The following is a 21,295-nucleotide window of genomic DNA, read 5'->3' on the forward strand; positions in this document are numbered from 1 at the left end:
ATTTAGAATGTCATATTTCTCAAACAACCTCATTGTGTGTGAAACCACAAATATCCATTTATCCAATTTGTTTATTCTTCTTATCCAAACACAATACAATAAAACATTATATATATATATATGGTATAATGCACCCCATTCAAGAAATTAGTTTTTAGGAAGATGATGGTGCACGTGAGCATCTCTTTTAGGAAACATGCCTTAATGCATGTTTAACAGATGAATGAGAAATTTAAACTAGCAAGAGATAATGCTAACTAATGAATGAATCCTTAAAACATGAGTAAACGGTTCTTAACCTGCTAAAGTGTATACTGTCATATACCACAAAACAAAAAGGGCAGAAACAAATGTAAATATGAACTCACATTTAGGTTGTAACCGGTTCAGATTCACAATAACATGACTTAGAGAGCAATGTATGCAAAGCCAAATGTCCACTTGTGGCTTTAAGCAGCAGAGCCACCTGGCTAGTCTGTTTATGTACATGATAAAACAGATTTCTACTATTTACAAGTTTACCATAATAGATTAGAGGAAAGACACAGGGAGATTGCAGGGCTAGTGCAGGTTTTCCCCTCCTCGGAGAGCCAGAACTAAATGCAGGACAGATCCTCCCTGAATCTTGTAGTCAGCAGCAGTCTTCTCATCATTCCTGAAATAGAGAAAAACAGATAAGAATTTATTTTTGAATGGATTATTTTCCTCGATATTTTAACTTCAGAATGATTCATTAATATTAATGGGGAACTTTACATTTGTTTTCCACTGTAAATTAGTCTTTGCTGTTGTGGTGGGATCCCCTCCTTTTCTTCCACCCTCTCTTTGATTCTTTCCACCTTGTTGAAAAAAAAAGCGCATAAAAGAAATATCCAAATACTTCCAAAGATACCGAAATATTATTCACATTTTAAGGACATAACACTCATACCTTGTCTGTAGGTTCGATGTCAATTTCTATTTCTTTGCCTGTGAGTGTCTGAGAAACGATTAAAAAAAAGGTATATTTTTCACATCTGAATCACTTCACTAGTAACGTTAGTTAAAATAAAAGAAGAAAGAAATCTGCATTTTTATATGGATTTTAACTAGATAATCGGTTAATCTTTAGTTAGAAATTAAACCCAAATCAAATACAGTTTAATCAGAAAGCATGTTACTGGAAATCATAAAACCAGGTTAAAACAGAATATGGAAACTCACATAGCGACAGCTAAAAGCGAGGACAGAAATCGCTTACCTTAACTTTAATCAACATATTGAGAGATGTACTTTAACTCATAGAAGTTGAACAAAAACTGGATAATTTTATATTTTAAACAATAGTAATGGCAAATTTACCGACTTAAACGCTTCTACGAAACAAACAAAAACAAAAAACAGTCTGACTTCCCGTGTATCTGAAATAAACTCCGGGTAGTTTGGTACAACTATAGCAATGGTACAATGGTTCCGCTTTTGGGCTTCTTCTTCTTCTTTGGGATTTTACGGCAGCCGGCATCCAAAAAGTTGCATTGCTGCCATCTATGGGACTAACACCTCAACATACTATATTCGGCTATAAAGTCCCGTGTCTAATAAAAATGTGCAAAAACAATGTTTTCCCCTCCCGCTTGACCCTACTTCTAAAATACTTTTCAAAGATACTTCTTTTAAACCAACTTCACACAATCTGATAAGATCTTGTCTTTGGAGGTCATCATTTCTACAATACATCAAAATATGTTGTACCGTCTCAGATTCCTTACATGAACACAAGCCACTCTGGTGTTTTCCTAAAATAAATAAAGTGCTGTTTAGAAACGTGTGACCTATCCTCATTCTGGAAATAATCACCTGCTCTTTACGTTTCATTCCTTCTCTTTTAAAAACATTAACTGAGTCATTTACCCTACTAGACAATGAAAATAGGTGCCTCCCTTTGTTTTCTTGCTCCCAGATCTGTTGCCATTTTAAAATTGTTTCCTGCCACACAATACTTTTACCCTCCCCCTTGGATAGATTTATATAGACATCTATATTTTCCTTTTGAACAGCTTCCTTGGCCAACTTATCAACCTTTTCATTTGTTACAATACCTACATGAGCCATATGAATGATATTTCTACCCCTCTCATTTTCACATCTCTAATTGCCAAAAGAATATCATACACAAGGTCTTGCCGACTCTTTGATGACCCTTTCCCAATACTATTAATAGCTGACACAGAGTCACTACACATTAACACTTTTTGATTTTGAATCTGTTCAGTCCATTGTACTGCCATCAAGATTGCATACAATTCATCTGTGAATACACTTAGAAAATTTGAGGTTCTCTTAAAAGCTTGGACATTCCACCTCTGAACAACAAAAGCTGCTCCTGTAGTACCTGTTTCTTGATCCTTTGACCCATCAGTGAAAATTAATATGTGTTCCTGATATCTTTCTCTTATATGACGCTGAAACTCATGTACCAAATTTGACTCTGGATTTTCTAACTTAATCCCATCTCAGGTCAGTCTTTGGGACCTCCATCTGCCATAAAGGAACTGAAGGCCACAATACTCCTGAACAAAAGTTCTTATCATGTATAGTCATTTCCTGTGCCAATGCCTCCCCTGTCCATCCAAAACTTGGAAGTCTTGCCACCTCTCTCTCCCAGCTTGACTGAATTGCTATTTTAACTGGATGATCATTCCTTTGACCCATCAAGTTGATCCAATAATTAGCCTGCAGCTGCTTTCTTCGCACAGCTCCTGTACATATTCTCAATGCCTTAGCTTGGACTACTCAGCTAAAACTGATTTGGCTGCAGATCCATAAACCAAACTCCCATATTCAATTCTTGCTCTGATTAAATATATAAATTTGCATCAAAGAACCTACATCTGCTCCCCATTCTGTTCCAGCCAGACATCTCATTAAATTCATTACCCTTTTATATTTCTCTATTACTTTTGAGACATGCTCCCTCCATGTAAGTCTAGTGTCAAAGACCACACCAAGAAATGTAAAACTTTTAACCCTTTCCAAATTCCTACCATACAACTTCAATTGTATACTTTCATCGACTTTCTTCCCAGTAAAAAACATAACCTAGTCTTCTCAATAGAAAATCTAAAACCTCACAGCTTCCTGTACCTTCTTCACAGTATACTTCACATTTCTCCCATTTTTCCATATGCTACCATCATCTGCAAATAGTGACTTTCCAATTTCTGGCTGAACATTAGAAAAAAACATCATTAATCATTATGTTGAACAACAATGGACTAATAACACTACCTTGTGGTGTCCCATTTTCTACCAAACACCTTCTAGATGTTTCTATCCCTATTTTCACCTGGATGCTTCTATTATTTAAAAAGTCCATTACCCAGTTAAACATATTTCCCCTTACTCCTAGCATATGCATTTTGATTAAAAGACCCTCTACCCATAACATGTCATATGCTTTTTCCACATCTAAAAATACTGCCATAACAGTCTCTTTTTCTATCTGTGCTTTTCTTATTTCATCCTCAAGACATATAATAGAATCAATAGTACTTCTCTTTTGGGCGTCTTGTTGGATCCTACGAATAAACCCTTGCCAAAATTATATACAAAATTGTAGATTGCTACAGAACTAATTATAATGCAAATGTAGCGTAGCATACATTCCAATTAGTGAGTAAATGCTGATTTTCTCATTTCCTCCCCTGTCAGGTGTCAGCTGTTGTAAATTAGCTAGCCTACTGATAACTGACGAAGGAACAGGATTCAGCTGCTTATAGACAGCGTTTGGTTTGCACTTTTGGTTTCTACTTCTGATCATGAATAACCTATGTCAATGTTTGTTTGTTTTTTCAGTTGCCACAGCATTTGTGATGTCTGAAAATAGTGATAATGGTAATGTTTATTATGGCACAAGAAAAATATGATGCATTATAAGTTCTTATCATGTAACCTAACATCTAAAAGAATCCAGCTTTAGTGGGTAGTTGTGCTTTAGAGCAGCGTAGGTGATCATGGCTGGTAGACAAACCACCATGTTTAAAAAAAAAAAATTGTTGTTGCTGATCCAAGATGGTCTACTTGCTAATAACCTGCTTTGAGACCAGGTTCTAAACACGGATGAGCAATCAGAGTTGTTCAGTTTTCTTCAACTTTGAGGCGTACAATAAAGTACTTCCTCTCTCTTTTTACTATAGATATCCAAGTTGCGTGTGACGAACAGTCTGTTCACGTTAAGTGGAAAATCAACCAATCGATGGCTGGAAATCCTGCTCGTCTCTTCTTGGGTAGTTGCTTTCCTTCACAGTTCTTAAATGTGTCAAATGAAGGAGCAGAGGCAGACTTTCACTATCCACTTAGTGAGTGTCAGTTTAGACGTACGGTAAGTTCAGTTCCTGATTTTGGTAATCATGGAATCCTGAAAATATGCTGATGAGTTTTTTTTTTGTTGTTTTTTTTTTTTTTTTTGATTAGGCTACATGGAAATACTTGGTGTATGAGAACCAGTTAACCTACAGGCCATTGCCAAAGCCAAACCCTCCTTCTTTTATCTATCCAATCAGATGTCTGAATGACAGGTAACGTCACAACTGGGTAGCCTACTACATGTCTTCACCAGGATTCTCAATCCCAAATCGTTCCCATCGATGTACAATAATTTTGATTCGGTCTTCAGGCCAAAGGGTTGGATTCCTGCTTTCCAGAGCTCTTCTACTGGTGCCATACAAGGTCATGGAGAACTGGCCTTTCACATGGCGATTCTCAATCGTATGTAGGCAGATCTTGATTCATTGTCTGTGATTCTCGTTCTAACGATAACTCGCCTATGTTAATCTTCTCTCCAGATGATTTCAGTGGCCCTGCAGAATCCACCATCTTTCCGCTGGGATCTTTTGTCCCTATTTGGGCTGGTGTTGACCAGCAAGCCCATCAGCCCCTGGTGTTGCTTCTTGAGGAATGTGTAGCCTCTACAACTCTCGAAATCTCCCCGGATAGTCTTATATACCCACTTATAGCAAATAAAGGGTGTGTATATTTGTGATTATTTGACATATCCATTCGTCAGTACATCAATAAAGTTAGACCTTCCTTATTTGCTGCAATTTAGTGGCTATATTTTTATAATTGACTTAAGGTGACCCCATCATAGGTGTCTTGTAGATGGTAAGAAAAGTTTATCCACGTTTTTACCAAGATCTCACTCCTCCTCAATCCTGCTTCACCTTCAAGCATTCAGATTCGCCATGGGACAAGAGGTGAGGGAGTCTCTTCATAGGAGTGTGGCAAGTTATTAAACATCTGAATTTGTTGCTGCCTGTTCTCCCCCACCCTGCAGGTCTATATCCATTGCAAATTAATTGCATGGGACCCTGACAACCTCAGTGATGTGAAGAAGGCCTGCAATTATAATAAAGCCAAAGGAGAGTAAGTGTATTCTTGATTTGTACTTAAAATCCTTCAATATGCTGACATGATTTATGGGAAAATATCCTATAATCCTTCACTAACAGATGGGAGCTTTTAGATGACCCATTCAAGAGTTCTCTTTGTCATTGCTGTGATTCAACATGTGGAGTTCGTGGAAAGAGGGAAACTGATTCTGGTAAATCAAAAGCATAATGCCAAATAACTAATCATGTTAAAATTGCAAACCCTTTAACATGGGTTTAAGTTAACATGCAATGTGTTGGGATTACAGCACCTCAAGGACTGGTACTAAAGTCTGTTTTAGGACCTTTGACAATTACTGAAGATTCAGCATGATTTTACGCTGATGTGCCATCCTTATCTCAGCGAAAGGTTTGTAATTATGTTCTTATATATATGACATATCTCTATCTCTATCTCTATCTCTTGAGTGGCTGTCTGATGTAGTGGCTAATTGACAGGTTAGTGGTGTTTACACTCTACATGATATTCTTGTGCTGAATAAATAACTATTGTGTGCAGTGAACTGATGTTTTCCATCTTTTCTGTAGGTGCTTGATTCATGGTCAGGAGTTATTAGGAGTGGTCAACGAAGTCATTAGATTTGTATGACTTGTTTTGTTCATTAAAAGACTGTGAAACGTCCTTTTAAGTCTATTATTTGAATCTGTGTCTCTGTGATCTCTTTGACCAAAGTGATAAGGGAAGTGGTGTCACATCAATTTTGTCTTCATAAATTGCCTCAGTATTTCCTTTTGATCATATAATTAAATTGATTACGCCCAGCTAAGGGAGCAGGTTATAGCATGCATTGAGGAAATGTAAAAGTCCCCCTGTAGTCAATTGTATCCCTTAACTCATCTTTGATCACCAAAATTACATATTTAAAAGCTTTTTTTCCTTAAATTTCTTCATGCCTTAAAATAGCTTGAATGTAACTCCACCCTTGTCATTTAGTAGCCTATATGTTTCTATGAATATGCAAATTAGCCCTGCCTCCACTCACACCAGCTCAGATCCACTCATGATCACATGTTGATGAGATTGGTTACATGGTAGTTTAAGTCAGAAACACCAGTGATTTCAAAATGCATTTTGAGACTGTCTTTGTTTCACTGCAGTTTTAAGGAGAAAATACTCTTGCTATAATATGGTGCTGACTTATGAATTTGCAAATGGTTTGTCTTAAAGCATATTAAAGGGTGGTTGAATATGATTTCACTTTTTTAACTTTAGTGTGTAATGTTGCTGTTTCAGTATAAACCTCTGCAAAGTTATGAAGTTCAAAGCAAAGGAAGATATTTGCTTTTAAAGAAATTGATTTCCCTCAGGAACACAATTTATAGATTTTCATAACAGAATATGCTAATCAATGACTAGAAGATATACACATAAGCTACCTAAATTCATCAACTAACCATTCAGGAATGTCCTGTTGCGTTCTGTTACTTCTTGAGTCTCTCCATTATTGTCTGACTCTGGTTTGAACATAAACATTGACATTTTCAGTGCATGTCTGTGTGAGGTAAAAGGACACAAGCTGTTGTAGCTCTGTCCCCTGTGCTGAGAGCAGCAGCTCATCTGAATTTAAAGGGACACACACAATAACAGAGCGTTTTTGCTCACCCTCAAAAATGTACAATTTTAACATGCTATATAAAAATCTCTGTGGGGTATTTTGAGCTAAAACTTCACATACACACTCTGGGGACATCAAAGACTTATTGACGCTTGTCTGAAGTTTAAAATTATTGGTTACCCGTAAGCCAATCACATAACGTTTGGTTATGACGTGTGTTATGCGCCGGCTCAGCCACATCGAACTTCCACTGTAAACACATGTATGATGTGAAAACAAAACCATCGAGCGAAATACCGGAGTGAACATGGCTGTGAACGACTTTTGCAGATTATGTGAAGTAAATCTACGCATCCACAGTACAATCACGGTACGTCTACGTCACGGCTCTCAGCCCGCCCTCTGTTCGTTGATTGGCCGGCTGTTTTGAGGCCGGAGGAAAACTGGGAGATAGGTCGCTATCTCAGACTGAGTACAGAAGCGAACTGAAATTGAGCGGAAGTACGAAGTCTGACGTAGTCAAGCTAGCAATCATATGCTCAGATGTGAAATGTGTATAAAAACCACATTAAGCAGATTTTCACAGAGCCTGAGCTTGTAAAAAAAAAAAGTATGTTTTTGCAACCTGCTGTAATACCGTCGGGGAGCTATTACAATTGGACACAAAGACTAGTGCTAAAGAGTTGCCACATTTATGGTTTTAAAACAATGCCAGAAATGTGAAAATGCTTGTGGGTTGGTTGTAATTAAATTTGTGTTGCAAAAACCCTTTACCTGGCATTTGTAAAATTCACAACCAAGATGAATGCCATCACTATAAAACTAACACACTTGATATGTAGTCAATACAAAGTTCTTCCAGTTTATATGCATTTTTTTTTTTAACACTATACTAACAATATTTGACACATGTGATCAAAGCCAGAGCATCAGCAGCTGATGCTCATTAAGCTCATCCAAACAATGTGTTTCAGATGGGAATCCTTTAATTAGGTTATCAATCAAAGTGCATAAATTAGCTTGAAGCATGCAACAGCATATTGTCAAAATGTCTTCCTTTTTTATGGTCGCTGTTTTCAGCCTGGTTGTTTTCTCAGTGGCACGAGCAGGTACTATGGCCCTTGTAACAGATAGAGCTTTTTAACACCATGCATTGTACACTACTGCTGAATTTTGCACACACAACAATTCTAAAGTCATCTCCAAATTCACTTCCCTTCAGAAATTACTGTGGAATGTGGCAAAAACTCTATGTCTGTGCGATGGATTGAAGCAAACTCTCAAGTGGATCCATCCCTTCTCAGCCTGGGTAGCTGCCCTCCAACCCAGGTTTCTGTAAAACCTCAAGGGTCTGAGGCAGTGTTCTATGCTGAATTTGGGGCGTGTGATATTAGGAGGATGGTAAGTTCAGTAAAGAATCTTATTGTAAAGTAAACTGATTTGCTATTTGACTTACTCTAGTTTGGAAGTATTTCGCTAATAACTTGAGGAAACAAAGTTGTACTTTCTGTAGGTAATTCACTGAGCCATATTCAAATCTCACAACTTTTTGGAGATATCTGTACATGGAAAAAGCACCTCTGACACAAAGATGACTGTGATTGGGGTATCTTTAGTGTTGAGAAAAGTAACACTTTTATATGTGGTGTGAATGACAAAGTTGTTTAATGTATTGAAATGGCAATACATAGCGTATAGAAAATACTTAAAATCTATTCATTAGTCTTTTCTCAATCTCTTCCCCCTTCGTAGGTGACATTCAATGAGCTTGTATTTGAGACTGAGATCACTTCTACAATGTTGTCAAAAACCGCACCAATTTCTTACCCTGTGGCCTGTAAATATGAAAGGTGACGTTGTGCTCCATTTTAATCCGTCTTATGCTTGAAGACCTATTTCAATGTAGATTTTAAAAAAACTGCTGCCTTTTTCTCAGGCCAGAAGATTGGACGCCGCCCCTGTATGATCCTCTGCTGTTTCACACACATGGCCAGGGAGATCTGTCCTTTCGTATGACTCTCATGAAGGGTATGTATGTACTTGTTGTATGTAACGAAACATTCTTGACTTTCTTCTTGAATACAGAATTATCTTATAACTAATTTTCTAATTATAGATGACTTCAGTGCTGTGGCCACTACCACAACATTCCCACTGGGCTCAACAATCCCAATTGCTGCTTCATTTGACCAGAAGACCCATCAGCCATTAATACTGCTCCTGGATGAATGTGTGGCCTCCACAACACCAGAATTGGGTCCAGATTCTCAGATTTACCCACTCATTACCAATAAGGGGTATGTGCGAAGACGATGTGTGCTCTTTCTGGAGCCATAAAATGTTTGTTCCACAGCAGTGGAATGATGAGCACAGTTCTTGGTCTTACTACCTTTTAAAGTTGATTACGGTGTAATTACCTTTTTGTTTTTATTTTAAGGTGTCTGGTAGACAGCAAAAAGACAAACTCCAGGTTTCTGCCAAGAAACCAGTTGTCAGAGATCAGGCTGAGTCTTCAAGCTTTCAAGTTTGCCATCGGAGAAGATGCAAGTTTGTGTGTGTTTGTGTTTGTTTGTTTTGTTTGCGTGTGTTTGTCTTATTTTTCTCTTGCACCATCCTCAGGTCTACCTGCATTGCAAACTTGTGGCATGGGACCCAAGTGACCTGGATGGTAGCAATAAAGCTTGTCAATATGACCGGAAAAGCTTACGGTATGATAATTTAAAAATTGAATGCTGAATACTCTTCAAAATAAAAGGTTCCAAAAGGGGGGGGGGGGGGTTTAAAAGTGGAGCCATACAACAATTTTGGGTTCCCCAAAGAACTTTCCAATGAACCGTTATTAAAAGAACCATTTTTGGCAACTTAATCCAAAGAACCCTTTTTCAAGGTTGCATTGATAGTTTCTTCATGAAACAACTGATACCATTTGGCTAGAAAAGAAACGTACATGCTCTGTTTTTGCAGGTGGGTGTTGACTGATGATCCATCCCAGAGTTCTCTCTGCAGCTGCTGTGACACTGACTGTCAAGGAAGAAAGAAAAGGGAAATAACAGCAGGTGAACGTTCCCTGTTTTAGCTTAAAATACAAACCATGATACTTCCATAAAAATAACTTGGGCACCATTTCAGGTGAAGAATCATTTTTAGGATTTATCAATTAGTTTTACTAATGAACATAAACTGACTGCATGATCTACAGATTCCTCTACTTTAACTTCCGTGCTTGGGCCTCTTGTTGTTGAGAACTGAAGACTGAGTCCTGCCTCATGGATCTGGCAAGGTTTGCAATCTTTGCTGGCATTATCATAATTAATTTCCATTATGTGACATCTGTTTCATGTTTGTTTTCAAAGATGGGCTCCTCCAAGCCACTGGAGTTGTTTTGGACGTCCTAAGGATGGAGCTCTCTGTGCCTGTTCAACTGTTTCTTGAGAAATAAACTATTATAAAGTTGATTCTGTTCTTTACTCTATTGAATATTGGCTTGTGGACAAATTAACATTTTATAGCTACCCGCAGGGGTGGCGTTTGTGTATGGCAGAGTTTGGCAGTTGCCGTAGCCTAGCAGTCAGAGTTAAGATAAAAAAAGATGATGCTCGTTAAAGATTGAGGGCTTTAACCCCCCTAGATTTCCACCCAGCAACTTAATGTGCTATTAGCTACACTAATTCGTGATCGCCTCAGTCACCTTTAAAAGTCATATGAATCCGGCTCCTCCCAGTAGCCTACTCTCCTCGGCGTCAGAAAAAAGCAGAGGACAACGTGTGTGCATGCATTGATGGATCGTTATGATAGATGCATCTGTGTAGTGCTCTGTTTGTCATAAATGCAGTTTAAATATGATGCTGGAGCAATTCAACACACGGTTTCCTCACTGTAAAATTTGGGCTTATTTATGAAATCCCCTTCATCCCTACGGCATGAGACTTTTCCTACTCTTGCTATACTTAAGTGAAATAAAATTGACAAAAGTGATCATTAACGACTCTTATTTCTTACCGCTGACTTCTCTGATTGGATCCCACTTCAGAAAAAAATGCGTGTTTTTATTATTTTAACAACGTCGAAAACACAATGGCAGATTTTAAATGAACACAAATGTAAACATTATTTAAAAAGTATTTAAAATATATATGTAGAGTGTGCGCAGCCGCAGTTTATTGCATCACTTAATCGCACGTCTTTTTGATTAGCTTAGCTGTCAGATACTGAAACATTAGGCTTATGCAATAACTGCACTGCAACAAAAAAGGTAAGGCATGTGTTTTTATATTTAACGCTGTTCGCTGTGAGTTTTAATTAATAGTTTAATAGAGTTAATAGAGCATCGTGCATTTTGTTTGGTATAAAGGTATGTCGTTGTTCTGAATGCCATACTCGTGAAATACTTTGTGAAACGGCGCCACTGTAGCTAGCCTACCCTCAAACATCTGTTTTTAGTGTGAATGACTGGGACAGACAAAAAAATAACATTACGAAAACTGAGATTGCTGCTGAAAAACAAGTGAAAACAATTTTTAACTGCTTTTCCTGCCTGCAGTTGTGAAGAACATGGGGATAATGAATTTCAAAGACTCTTTTAAAACTAAGTTTTCTAAACTGGCCACGAGATGGCGCAATAGTTTTCTTGATTTTTTTTTTCCTTTGGCGCCATCCAGTGACGTGACGCTTACGTTCACTCGACGCCAGCCAGTGTGAGAAATGTATTACGTTACTCTACCAACTACTGGTGAATTATTCAGATAAACATACCACTCATAAAACTTGTTTAAACTGACAAATTATTTTAACGCATTAAGCAATTTGCTACATCATGAGTAGCATTAAACCTTTTTAGTAATATGACGTATTGACGGAGCCATAATCTTCCGTTAATGGTAACTTTTCCCAGGTGGTCTTTCTCTTTTCTTTTTTAGAGTGTAGAAATGAACTGGTTTCACTGTAACAACTGTTTTGTGAGAGAAGGGAAAAAATTCGTTGTGTCTAGCTGTGGCCATATATTTTGTGAGAACTGCATAAATACAAGTGAGTCCGCAATACGTTACATTCAATACGTTAATTTCGGGATGTTGTGATAATTTTACCTTTTTGTTATTTGCGAAGATAATGTGAATCATTAAGAAAGTTTAATGTGTTTTTCTAAAGGGCAGTGTCGAGTTTGTCATGCCAACTGTAACTACCTACACATATCTGATCAGGTGAGTCGAGTCCACTGAGAAACCAGATTATCTCAGGCACATTCACACTGCTGGCTCTACCCCCCAACTTTCTAGCCCACCCTGAGGGTCCCATGGCTCACTTTGGAGCTGGGCCTGGTGGTCAGACTTGTTTCGAGAGCTAAATACAGTTATGTCCATACACTGTTTTGCTATAGGAGAGAGTGACAATAAGTTTTCAAGTCACAGCTAAATTAGTGAGTTCAGTTGATGTCGACTGTGGTTTCTTTCATACAAACAATCATCAGACAAACAATATTTATTACCCATTCCTTCCAACCTCTGTGTTTCTTACATATTCTTTCATTTTGTGAAGATGAAGCCTCAGGAAAAGATGTTTTTCAAAGATCCAGTGAAACTCGTTCAGACTCGTCTGGAACATATTGGACAGGTCTCAGTCATTTTCTGCTTATCAAAATACATTTCATTTGTCCCAAAAGCTTTCGATTATAAATGAATTGGAAGGCTAGAAAACCCAAGCATATGCTGTGAACTCTGGTACACAAAATCATATGTCACAGTGACATCAAACCCTAAGCAAACACAATTCTGCCAGTTATAAATTAAGGACATGTGTTTGTTTCAGATAGCTAATTTTCAGAAAAGGCAGAAGGAGCGAGTCATCGCTTTCTTAAGAAGCAGGTCTGCGGAACTGGAACGAAAGCTGAAAGAAGTTCGTGATGAGTGCTACAGGTGGTAATTAGATCTGAGATATATTCAGTGGCACTTAAAATGGGACTGTTTAGTTACTTGTGCTTTGTTTAAGGCAAGTCTCTGAGCTGAAACTAGAGAACGAAGAACTAAAGAAGCCGCTTTCTCAGAGGAGGGTAAGAGTTTCTTATTGCATGTCCCTCACTTGCCTTCTAACTTACGTTCTCTTCAGATGTGATCATTTTTCTCCCCTCCACACAGACATCTCCTGGGAGGTTTCCGATTAATGGGTAAATACAGATAATTGTCTATGTGCATAGATGTGTGCCATAATATAATATAATATAAACATTTAAAATATTTTCTCTCGATATATAGAGGAACTCCAAGAATGATTCTTCCTGTGGCTGTCACATCACCAGGTAGCAAGTTTCATTTGAGACAAGAACCTCACTTATAAACAGTATAAGGCTCTTTATATTTTGTTCTTATCACATTTCATTTCCCATTACATTTCTAGTCACACCTCGCTCTAGAGCTGTCAGGTAGGTTGCATTCTATCATCTCAATTATTTTTAAACAGTAGAATTGCCTTCCCTCAAATAATACTATCCAATTCTGATTGTCATGCAAGTTCGGGTGACACTTTGGAGAGGTTTAGACATTCCAGACTCGGCATGACAGTGAGTTAGCTCCTCTACTGTATTCTAGTATATAGTTTATTTAATTTTAATATTGTCAGTTATCAGTATAAGCAAAATAAGCAATCCTTGTGTGACTGTTTTACATCTTATTTGTTCTAGACACCCCCAGGGTCATCCATCTCTATGTCAGGCATGAGTTCAGTACATGAACATAGTTTCAGTAAGTGAGGAATAGTGACATTGTTAATCATGTCTGTCAGATATCATTATTTGAGTTCATAAAGTATCCATGGTGTCATTCAAGGTGGACACTCTACTGTTCAGACTCTTTACTGTTTGTATGCTTGTGTTCTCTTTTTATCTTAAAGGGACACCCAGCTCAGTTAACACTCCTACAAGGTAACGTTTTATGCATTTACCAAGACCAAACATTTTTAATGCCCCAAATTGAAAGTTTTCACACTAGGAAATTGCACTGTCCATCTTCCCTTCTCATATTTTTTAGGTCCCAACATACAACCCCAAACAACTTTCAGTACCAGCTTCTGACTAGACCTACACTCCAGTCTCCACGGCCATAATCAATAATCATTTGTAGCTTATACAGGTCATTAGAAAGCTACTTTATAACTAAGGCAGCACCTACATCACCCAATAGATGGGTGATATTCTTTTCATCATATAAGTAGAAAAAATTATATTGGCCTTCTTTTATTTGAAAAATAATTTTAAGTTCAATTAAATGTGACAAATAAAAGCAATATGAGTCATAAATGTTTTTAATTTACTTTGGCACCTCCGTTTTACAGTTTTCTCATTTTTTGAACGAGGTTATTGCTAGAATTTAGCTGATACATATACAGACAAAATGTAACTTTTCCAATTGAAATGGAATTCATTCAACGTTTTTGTTGAACACATCACACAAAAACAAAACACATCAACATTTTTGTAAGCTTGGCTCAGTTACAAGAAGGATGTCAGAAATAAATGAATGAAATGCATTTTTCCCCAGTGTATTATAACAGAAAGGAATATGAAAGGAACGAGAAAAAGGAATTGTCTTCAATAACTCTCCAGCATTATTGATCTATTGTATAATTATAAATAATAGCTGTATTATGGTCCCTTTTTATAGATGGAGTTTGATAACAAAACTTAGACATGGTTCTACAAATATACACTTTAGCATACCAAAAGATCTGAGCTTCTAGCATACATAACCAACACTTGTGTGTCTGTGTTGATAAGTGAAATACTGATCTAATTTAAACCTTAATTTAATACCAAATATAGTTATACTCCAAATATTGTAAATAATTTGCAGGCCATTTCATACCCCATTTGCCCAATTCAAATGTCATGCAATTACCAAATTTGATGAGACCTATTTGATAATGTTAAGAGGATAATTGGACAGAATGCAACAGTGATTTAAACATAATTGGTCATGTTTTATTTTGCCACCCTGAAACACAAATTTACAGACAATAAGGCACAAGATTTTACAAAAGACATGGCTTTTGTTGTCTTTTCATTGGATATTGAACAAATCTGCCGTGGAGTAGGGATGTATTCAAATGAAAAGTTTATTCACAATGAAGTAGAGAGATTAGAGAAATGGATCAGATAATAGAGTGTGGAATGTTAGCTCATTGGAAGGGGAAAAATATATTGTAAACCTAAGGTTTAAATTGTTTAAGAGGGAATCAATATACAGTGCCATATGGATCTCTGAATTAAACAAAAACGTACTCTCACATTGCTAACATTTCTGGCCCAAACATCTAAACTACAGTACCTAATAGATAACCAAACCAATGTTTCTGAAAATAAACAGTTTGAGCATCGTCAGTTCTAAGAAGCAGCAATTAAGGCTCTAAAAGATAACTAACAATAATAGCATAATAAGGGTAATACTTCGCAGTGAATGTAGTCAAATAGTCAGTCAAGACTAAAAATACATTACAATTTTGCATTTTCAATACTGCCTGTCCAATAGGTAACAAATTATGTAGTGACTGTTGAAGAAAATACTTCACATTGCTATTTTTTAACAGTGGAAAAGAGGGCATTGCATGAAGTGATTTTATACTGTGCCTTCAAACGGGTCTTGCCTAATTACAGGACTCACAGCAGATTAACAGACATGATCACAAACGGTTTTCTTTATATTAATCAATAACTGTGAGCTCTGTGTCCAGTGTTGTACTGTCTTTAGACGCAAACCAGTCTCGCACCTGTTGGTAACTCATTTTTGACTTTCGGCAGAGATGGTCAAGGTCTTTCTCTTGTAATGGTCCCGTCTGTTGATAATACAGCTCCAACGGACTGATGTCTACAGAATCCGTTACAGACTTCTGTGTTTTTGTTGTGCTGTTCCCTTGTGACTTACGTTTCCTGTTGCCTTCACTTCCTGGGGTTCCACTGGCATCGGCGGCAGCAGCCCCTCCACTTTGTAACAATGCTATCTCAGCAAGCACTTGTCCACGTACGTCAGCATGCACCCAGCGTACATGGCCATTTTTTACAGCATAACGCGTGTCCCCAAACCACTGGATAATGTCAGCACGAGGCAAAGACGTTATTTCCACTAGCTGTGTGTATAAATCACTCTTTGGCCATGGGCATTTATGGAAGTATTCCTTTAAGATGGCCAGTTGCTCCTTTGTTTTCCTTGGTCGTCCAGCCACTGTTAATACTGAAGAAGGTGAAGAGTTGTCCAAGGGCTTTAGGGAGTTGTTCAAAGTGTTTGCTTTGACAGAGCGTGCAGATTTTGACGACCTGGCTGAGTGTTTTTTAGATGGGGTGATGGATGGAGAAGAAGAGGAGGAAGTGGGTGCAGCTGGCTCCGGAGGTGTCACACAATGGCCCTCACTTTCCTGTTCGCTTCCTACTTCATCATTATTCTGAATCTCACTTTCCTCTGAACATTTCTCCTCATCTTCTCCTATTGCTCCATCTTCAAATGCCTCAAGAGTGTTAGACAGGAAAAGCTGGAAAAACTGAGAGCTCCTCTGCCGATTCTTTCGCGATCCTGTTCTTTGCCTGGTCTGTTCTTTGCCTTCGTTGTCAGCATGCTTTGTAATTTGCTTTTTAGTGGTGAGAGGAAGAGGCTGAACCTCCTGAGACTGAAGTAACAGACTGCAGTTGGGTTCATTTTTTTCTCCTTGAGAAGCAGAGAAGGACGTTGTCAATCCCCTACCATTTCGCAGCTGATAGCGACTGTCACTAAACCATTTTCGAATCTCATTACGAGTTAGGCCCGTCTCCTCTTGTAAACGCTGGAGCTCTGTCTCATCAGGCCAGTTCTCCTGTAGGAAACTCTTACGCAATGCAGCTAACTGGGCTTTGGACTTTTTGTAGCGGCCATGCCGTGGCTGCTCAGATCCAACAGGAGATTCTGTAGAAGTAGGTGGGGTAGCTGCTTGAGGTGTTTCGGGCATTTCTACTGGTTGTCGGTAGTAGTACGAATCCTGAGGAGGAGGGAGAGATGAACGGAAACGTGAGGGAGCAGGAGAGAGCTTTGCTGGTTCTGTGCTTTCAATTTTATGTCTTTTGCGAGGCAATTGTGGACTTTGCGCTAGATCTTCTACGTGGTCTTCTGTTTCTTTAAAATCCTCAATTCCCTTTTTCCTCTTCATAGTGCTCTCTTTGTGTGTCTCACTTGTTTCCCCAGGCCTAGCCAGCTTAAGCCGTGTCTCTTCAATGTCCTCCGATGCCCAGCTGATTCCATACTTGATGCGTTGCACCATGAACCACACTTTGACTTTATCTAGGGGAAGAGTACAGACATGGGCAAGAGTGCTGACCTCTTGAGATGTTGGATAGGGGAAGGTGTTGAAGGCCTGAACAAGTTCAGGGACACTATCCAACTCACGTGTTTGATCGGACTGGGTCCACACTAGCTTCAGTCCTTCAGATACCAAAGGAAGACAAACTACAGAGTTATTATTAGTGCTGAAGCTTACTGCAGTGCTGCCATTGCTCTCTCTTGGTCTGCGAGTAGAGGGGCTTGCATGTTCCTTTCCATCGGAATTGTGGTGTGGTGATTTTTGCAGCCGTGGACTGGTGAGGTTTCCGTCTTGTCTTTTTGCTGCCACCCCTCTCGGAGAGATAACTTTCAAGTCATGGTCAGTGTGCGTCGCCATCAGAGATGTCACACCTCTATTGCCACAGACTGAAAGAATGACAAAGAAACTGAGTCAATTGACAATGTGTACAATTTAGAAAGCATTTAAAAATATATATTCCTAATGGCAAGTATAACATAAAGACCATAAAGAAGTTTATTGACAGAGTAAGATTGGTCTCGTAATTAATTTGTTTTGGTAAAATATCAAACTATTCAAATGTACAATGGAAAATAATAGATTGAATATTACAACACATACCAGTACAATCTGGATTTGTAGTCATTCGAGTTGGTTGTTTTTTGTGGTTTGGGGTGCGTGTAAAACCGGTAAAAGCCTACCAGTGCAGCACTTTATTGATGAATGAAAGTCAATCAAGGCCCAAATTGTGACTTTTACACTCATTGTGAAATGGCCAGATTAGAAACTGCAGTTGCCCTCACAAGCGCCATCACACAGCATAGTAGGGCATGTGCACTACCCACCATGCCTTTTCTTGAACAGTTAATCTTTGTGAACTTAAAATCCTGCTTGTTGTTTGTAAGCCAGATTTGTGAGGGGTGAAGAGGTTGGAATGCTGGGGGGTGGTGGGCTGTTGCTGGCTGATGGGTGCAAGGATGATGCTACTTTGATTGGTCAAATCTACAACAATTGTTCAAAGCATTTGCAAGATCCAGCCAACTTAACCTCAGGAAATCTTACATTATTGATGCCTATCCAGAGACTGAGTTTCAAGGAACACCATTCATCAAACTCCCTAAAAGTCATTAAACTGGAACTTTATGGTCAAGTCTACAGTCCAGCCACTGACTTTCCTCTCTAAAGTTGAAAGAAGGACAGATGTCACCCCCTTCCCCCTGCCGTTCTCTTCCACACATTAGCCTTTTATTAAAGCCTGTCGTATACTCTACACCAATGCACACCCAACCCCCACTTTGGCAGACTTGGGCAAAAGAGATGGGGGCCCTGCCCTTCACAGCTCTCTTGCCCCTTTCCAGTGCACGTAATGGTCCACTTCCCCCGTTTGCCTAACTCCATAGAACCATATAGAAGTTCGTTTAACCTTCCAACAGATGGCCAAAAGGATAGTAGGAGTTGGTCTCAGTTAAATAAAGGTAACAAAAGTTAGTGCAATTTGTCAAGCTGTTTTGTTTGCCAGTTTTGCTGTTTGCCTAGATGCCTACCCAACACAGCTCAGTCTACAGAGAACACGCTGGTTAACTTAAATTGGGTCTGTGCTAAAAACGTTGTCTAATCATGACATGAGATGATTTCTCAGTGTTTGTCCTGACTAAGACACCTAAACTGCTTATGGTCTCCAATTTCTAAATGAACGACACAGTACCTTAAGGGGTTAGTTCAACCAAAAATTATCCCATAATTTACTCTCCTTAAAGCCATTCTAGGTGTATATGACTTTCTTCTTTCAGCCAAACACAATCCGAGTTATATAAAAAAAATACTCTGGCTCTTGCAAGCTTTATAATGGGAGTGAATAGCACCCTAGATTTAGAAGCCCCAAAAAAGCACATCCATCAAAAAAAAAAAAAATCATATGGCTCCCGGGGGTTAGTAAAGGTCTTCTGATGTGAACCAATGTGTTTTTGTTCGAAAAATATCCATATTTTTAACTAAAAACTATAAATCACTGGCTTCTGGTAACGGCCGTACACATGTCGAGTTCCGGTGGAAGAGTGACCGCTGACCCGACGAATGACATAGGATGTAGGAGTAGCGTAAGCTTAGGTGAGAGTAGACGCCTTTCGCGGTTCAAACTAATAGGGCTGAGCAACAAACTCAAGCTCACCTTCTCTTGTATCAAAATCCTCCAACATTTCTCTTTAAAAAAAATCTCATTTTGGACTTTTAATTTGTGATCTTCTGCGCTTCCGCATGCGTCAATACGTCGGGTCAGAGTTCACTCAGCCTTGTGTATGGCTGTTACCGGACGCCAGTGATTATGGTTTATAAAGTTAAAAATATGGATATTGTTCTTACAAAAACACATCGCTTCACTTCAGAAGGTCATTGTTTACCCCTGGAGCCGTATGAATTACTTCTATGATGGAAGGATGCACTTTTTGGGCTTCAAAATCTAGGGTATCATTCACTCCCAATTATAAAGCTCGGAAGAGCCAGGATATTTTTTATTATTTTTGTTTGGCTGAAAGAAGAAAGTCATATTCACCAAGGGTGGCTTGAGGATGAGTAAATGTTGGGATTTTTTTCATTTTTGGGTGATCTAACCCTTTAAGTTTTAGCTTGTTGAAGCAGCATCCTATGACTTTAATGAGCCCAAAACAAAGCTGAACTGTGAACCACAGAAACTGATTTTGCGCACTACTTGAGCACAGTTAGGCAATACTGATTGGAAAGGCTTTACCAATGTTAGGCAATTTACCACTACACGCAACAAGCAGGCCAGTCATCTACAAAACAAGTTGGAGGTGAACTTGACAGGATAAATTCCAGACCGCCTGTGGTGACCTCATTTATCAGATGATGACTTGGAATGACTCGACTAAGCGTAAAGTCCCTTGAAGTCAGAGTAGCTTTTGTCATCACATTGTTTAGCAGCGTAGCCATTTGTACTTTAGTGTCCAGTTTACAAATATATGAACTTATGAAATATATATTTTACAAATACATTCACAAGTTCACATATTTTACAAAGTTTAGTCTGAAATGTGAGATACTCAATATTAATATGGTCAAAATTAATAAATTAAATTATGTGAGAATTAATTTTATTATAATTTGTGAGCATGAACAATGGTCTATCATACATGCACTCTATAAAAAAGAAATACATAGCAGTTTACACTAAAACTTGGTTAGACTTGTTGGAAATTGCGTCACTGGCCGATGTTTGTCCATGGCCTCTTTTATAATCAGCTTATGTGGGGAACTTTTGACGCAGGTCGTAGGGTGTGAGATGAGATCACTACAGTGTGTATTTATCCAACAAACAATAAGCAGGTGTAAGGGCCATCGTGGGCCGAACGCTTCTATAATAAACCAGGGTTTATGCCAAAAGAGTTCTTGTACACAATCCATTTCGTGGCGCAGGATCCGCTCACGCTTCAGTTACGCACATAAACTCCCGTTGTTCCACTTAACCACACATTCCCCGTTGAACCTCGTTCAAAACAAATGCTTCAAATAATGTGAACGCGACGCTAAACAAAATCGCCTGACCCATCGCGTGGCTTTCTGGGTCCAATAACAAGCCTCGTCTCGGCTACGCTTTAAAAACTTCGCGAATGTAAACTGTAGCAGTTCGCGTGAAACAGCAACTCACCGCTTGAATTTCTCTCAAGGTTGTATGTGGATACACCACTTCAGCTGGTCTGTATCATACGTTGTTGCTTTTGTTCTGGAAATCCCGAAGTGTTTTTCGCCTGTCCGGTCAGACCGAGGCTAGACAGAGAGGATCAGGAAACTCTCGGACCAGCCCCTTCTTTCTCATGAAACGACGGTGCAGTGCTCGAGCAGGTCCAATCCGGGAAGGAGAGGGATGGGAGGAGGAGCACAGCTGAAACTTGGCCCCTTGAATGCACTTCCCATCTGGGATGTGATTACCATGTGAATTGTGCAATATGAAAAGTTTTAGGAGTCTCCAGGTAAGGCTGCAAATCATTATTCTTTGATCAGACATGTTATTAG

General features: G+C 38.7%; 5 protein-coding genes across 5 annotated transcripts; 3 read left to right on the forward strand and 2 right to left on the reverse strand.

Annotated features, from left to right (window-relative positions):
- Positions 1-53: 53 nt before the first annotated feature.
- Positions 54-1,574, reverse strand: nedd8l (NEDD8 ubiquitin like modifier, like). Its single transcript, XM_084412186.1, has 4 exons — positions 1,241-1,574; positions 932-979; positions 757-839; positions 54-655 (listed from the first exon to the last, which is right to left on the reverse strand). Exons 1-4 carry the CDS (start codon positions 1,256-1,258, stop codon positions 562-564), a joined length of 243 nt encoding a protein of 80 aa, XP_084268312.1. The 5' UTR covers positions 1,259-1,574; the 3' UTR covers positions 54-561.
- A 2,110-nt stretch (positions 1,575-3,684) lies between these two features.
- On the forward strand, positions 3,685-6,062 carry zp3f.2 (zona pellucida glycoprotein 3f, tandem duplicate 2). The gene is made up of 10 exons (XM_084412477.1): positions 3,685-3,873; positions 4,176-4,360; positions 4,453-4,556; positions 4,655-4,746; positions 4,824-5,004; positions 5,129-5,234; positions 5,315-5,403; positions 5,490-5,581; positions 5,678-5,778; positions 5,958-6,062. Exons 1-9 carry the CDS (start codon positions 3,798-3,800, stop codon positions 5,740-5,742), a joined length of 990 nt encoding a protein of 329 aa, XP_084268603.1. The 5' UTR covers positions 3,685-3,797; the 3' UTR covers positions 5,743-5,778; positions 5,958-6,062.
- A 1,932-nt stretch (positions 6,063-7,994) lies between these two features.
- zp3f.1 (zona pellucida glycoprotein 3f, tandem duplicate 1) lies at positions 7,995-10,440 on the forward strand. The gene is made up of 10 exons (XM_084412040.1): positions 7,995-8,094; positions 8,208-8,386; positions 8,738-8,835; positions 8,922-9,013; positions 9,102-9,282; positions 9,423-9,528; positions 9,605-9,693; positions 9,950-10,041; positions 10,185-10,265; positions 10,339-10,440. The coding sequence occupies exons 1-9, from the start codon at positions 8,013-8,015 to the stop codon at positions 10,232-10,234; spliced, it is 969 nt and encodes a 322-aa protein (XP_084268166.1). The 5' UTR covers positions 7,995-8,012; the 3' UTR covers positions 10,235-10,265; positions 10,339-10,440.
- A 1,226-nt stretch (positions 10,441-11,666) lies between these two features.
- Positions 11,667-14,267, forward strand: LOC311292831 (E3 ubiquitin-protein ligase RNF212B-like). Its single transcript, XM_084412637.1, has 12 exons — positions 11,667-12,010; positions 12,131-12,183; positions 12,518-12,592; positions 12,788-12,894; positions 12,968-13,028; positions 13,114-13,142; positions 13,231-13,274; positions 13,373-13,397; positions 13,487-13,535; positions 13,656-13,716; positions 13,865-13,895; positions 14,002-14,267. The coding sequence occupies exons 1-12, from the start codon at positions 11,911-11,913 to the stop codon at positions 14,075-14,077; spliced, it is 711 nt and encodes a 236-aa protein (XP_084268763.1). The 5' UTR covers positions 11,667-11,910; the 3' UTR covers positions 14,078-14,267.
- A 662-nt stretch (positions 14,268-14,929) lies between these two features.
- Positions 14,930-21,258, reverse strand: homeza (homeobox and leucine zipper encoding a). Its single transcript, XM_084412636.1, has 2 exons — positions 20,931-21,258; positions 14,930-17,676 (listed from the first exon to the last, which is right to left on the reverse strand). Exon 2 carries the CDS (start codon positions 17,645-17,647, stop codon positions 15,671-15,673), a length of 1,977 nt encoding a protein of 658 aa, XP_084268762.1. The 5' UTR covers positions 17,648-17,676; positions 20,931-21,258; the 3' UTR covers positions 14,930-15,670.
- Between the last annotated feature and the right edge of the window lie 37 nt (positions 21,259-21,295).

This window comes from Rutilus rutilus, assembly GCF_951802725.1.
Source record: "Rutilus rutilus genome assembly, chromosome: 6".
Classification (NCBI taxonomy): domain Eukaryota; kingdom Metazoa; phylum Chordata; class Actinopteri; order Cypriniformes; family Leuciscidae; genus Rutilus; species Rutilus rutilus.

What these genes read in the sequence shown, in the direction of transcription:
- LOC311292831 (XM_084412637.1), top strand. Translation starts at nt 11,911, where the DNA reads ATGAACTGGTTTCACTGTAACAACTGTTTTGTGAGAGAAGGGAAAAAA. An exon ending in GTCTGGAACATATTGGACAG is followed by an intron (nt 12,593 to 12,787) that starts GTCTCAGTCATT and finishes TGTTTGTTTCAG; the next exon opens with ATAGCTAATTTTCAGAAAAG. An exon ending in AGTACATGAACATAGTTTCA is followed by an intron (nt 13,717 to 13,864) that starts GTAAGTGAGGAA and finishes TTTATCTTAAAG; the next exon opens with GGACACCCAGCTCAGTTAAC.
- nedd8l (XM_084412186.1), bottom strand. An exon ending in ACATCGAACCTACAGACAAG is followed by an intron (nt 840 to 931) that starts GTATGAGTGTTA and finishes TTTTTCAACAAG; the next exon opens with GTGGAAAGAATCAAAGAGAG. An exon ending in ATTTACAGTGGAAAACAAAT is followed by an intron (nt 656 to 756) that starts GTAAAGTTCCCC and finishes TCTCTATTTCAG; the next exon opens with GAATGATGAGAAGACTGCTG.
- zp3f.2 (XM_084412477.1), top strand. Translation starts at nt 3,798, where the DNA reads ATGAATAACCTATGTCAATGTTTGTTTGTTTTTTCAGTTGCCACAGCA. An exon ending in GTCTGAAAATAGTGATAATG is followed by an intron (nt 3,874 to 4,175) that starts GTAATGTTTATT and finishes TTTTTACTATAG; the next exon opens with ATATCCAAGTTGCGTGTGAC. An exon ending in CCACTTATAGCAAATAAAGG is followed by an intron (nt 5,005 to 5,128) that starts GTGTGTATATTT and finishes ACCCCATCATAG; the next exon opens with GTGTCTTGTAGATGGTAAGA.
- zp3f.1 (XM_084412040.1), top strand. Translation starts at nt 8,013, where the DNA reads ATGCAACAGCATATTGTCAAAATGTCTTCCTTTTTTATGGTCGCTGTT. An exon ending in GTGGCCTGTAAATATGAAAG is followed by an intron (nt 8,836 to 8,921) that starts GTGACGTTGTGC and finishes CCTTTTTCTCAG; the next exon opens with GCCAGAAGATTGGACGCCGC. An exon ending in AGTTTGCCATCGGAGAAGAT is followed by an intron (nt 9,529 to 9,604) that starts GCAAGTTTGTGT and finishes CACCATCCTCAG; the next exon opens with GTCTACCTGCATTGCAAACT.
- homeza (XM_084412636.1), bottom strand. Translation starts at nt 17,647, where the DNA reads ATGGCGACGCACACTGACCATGACTTGAAAGTTATCTCTCCGAGAGGG.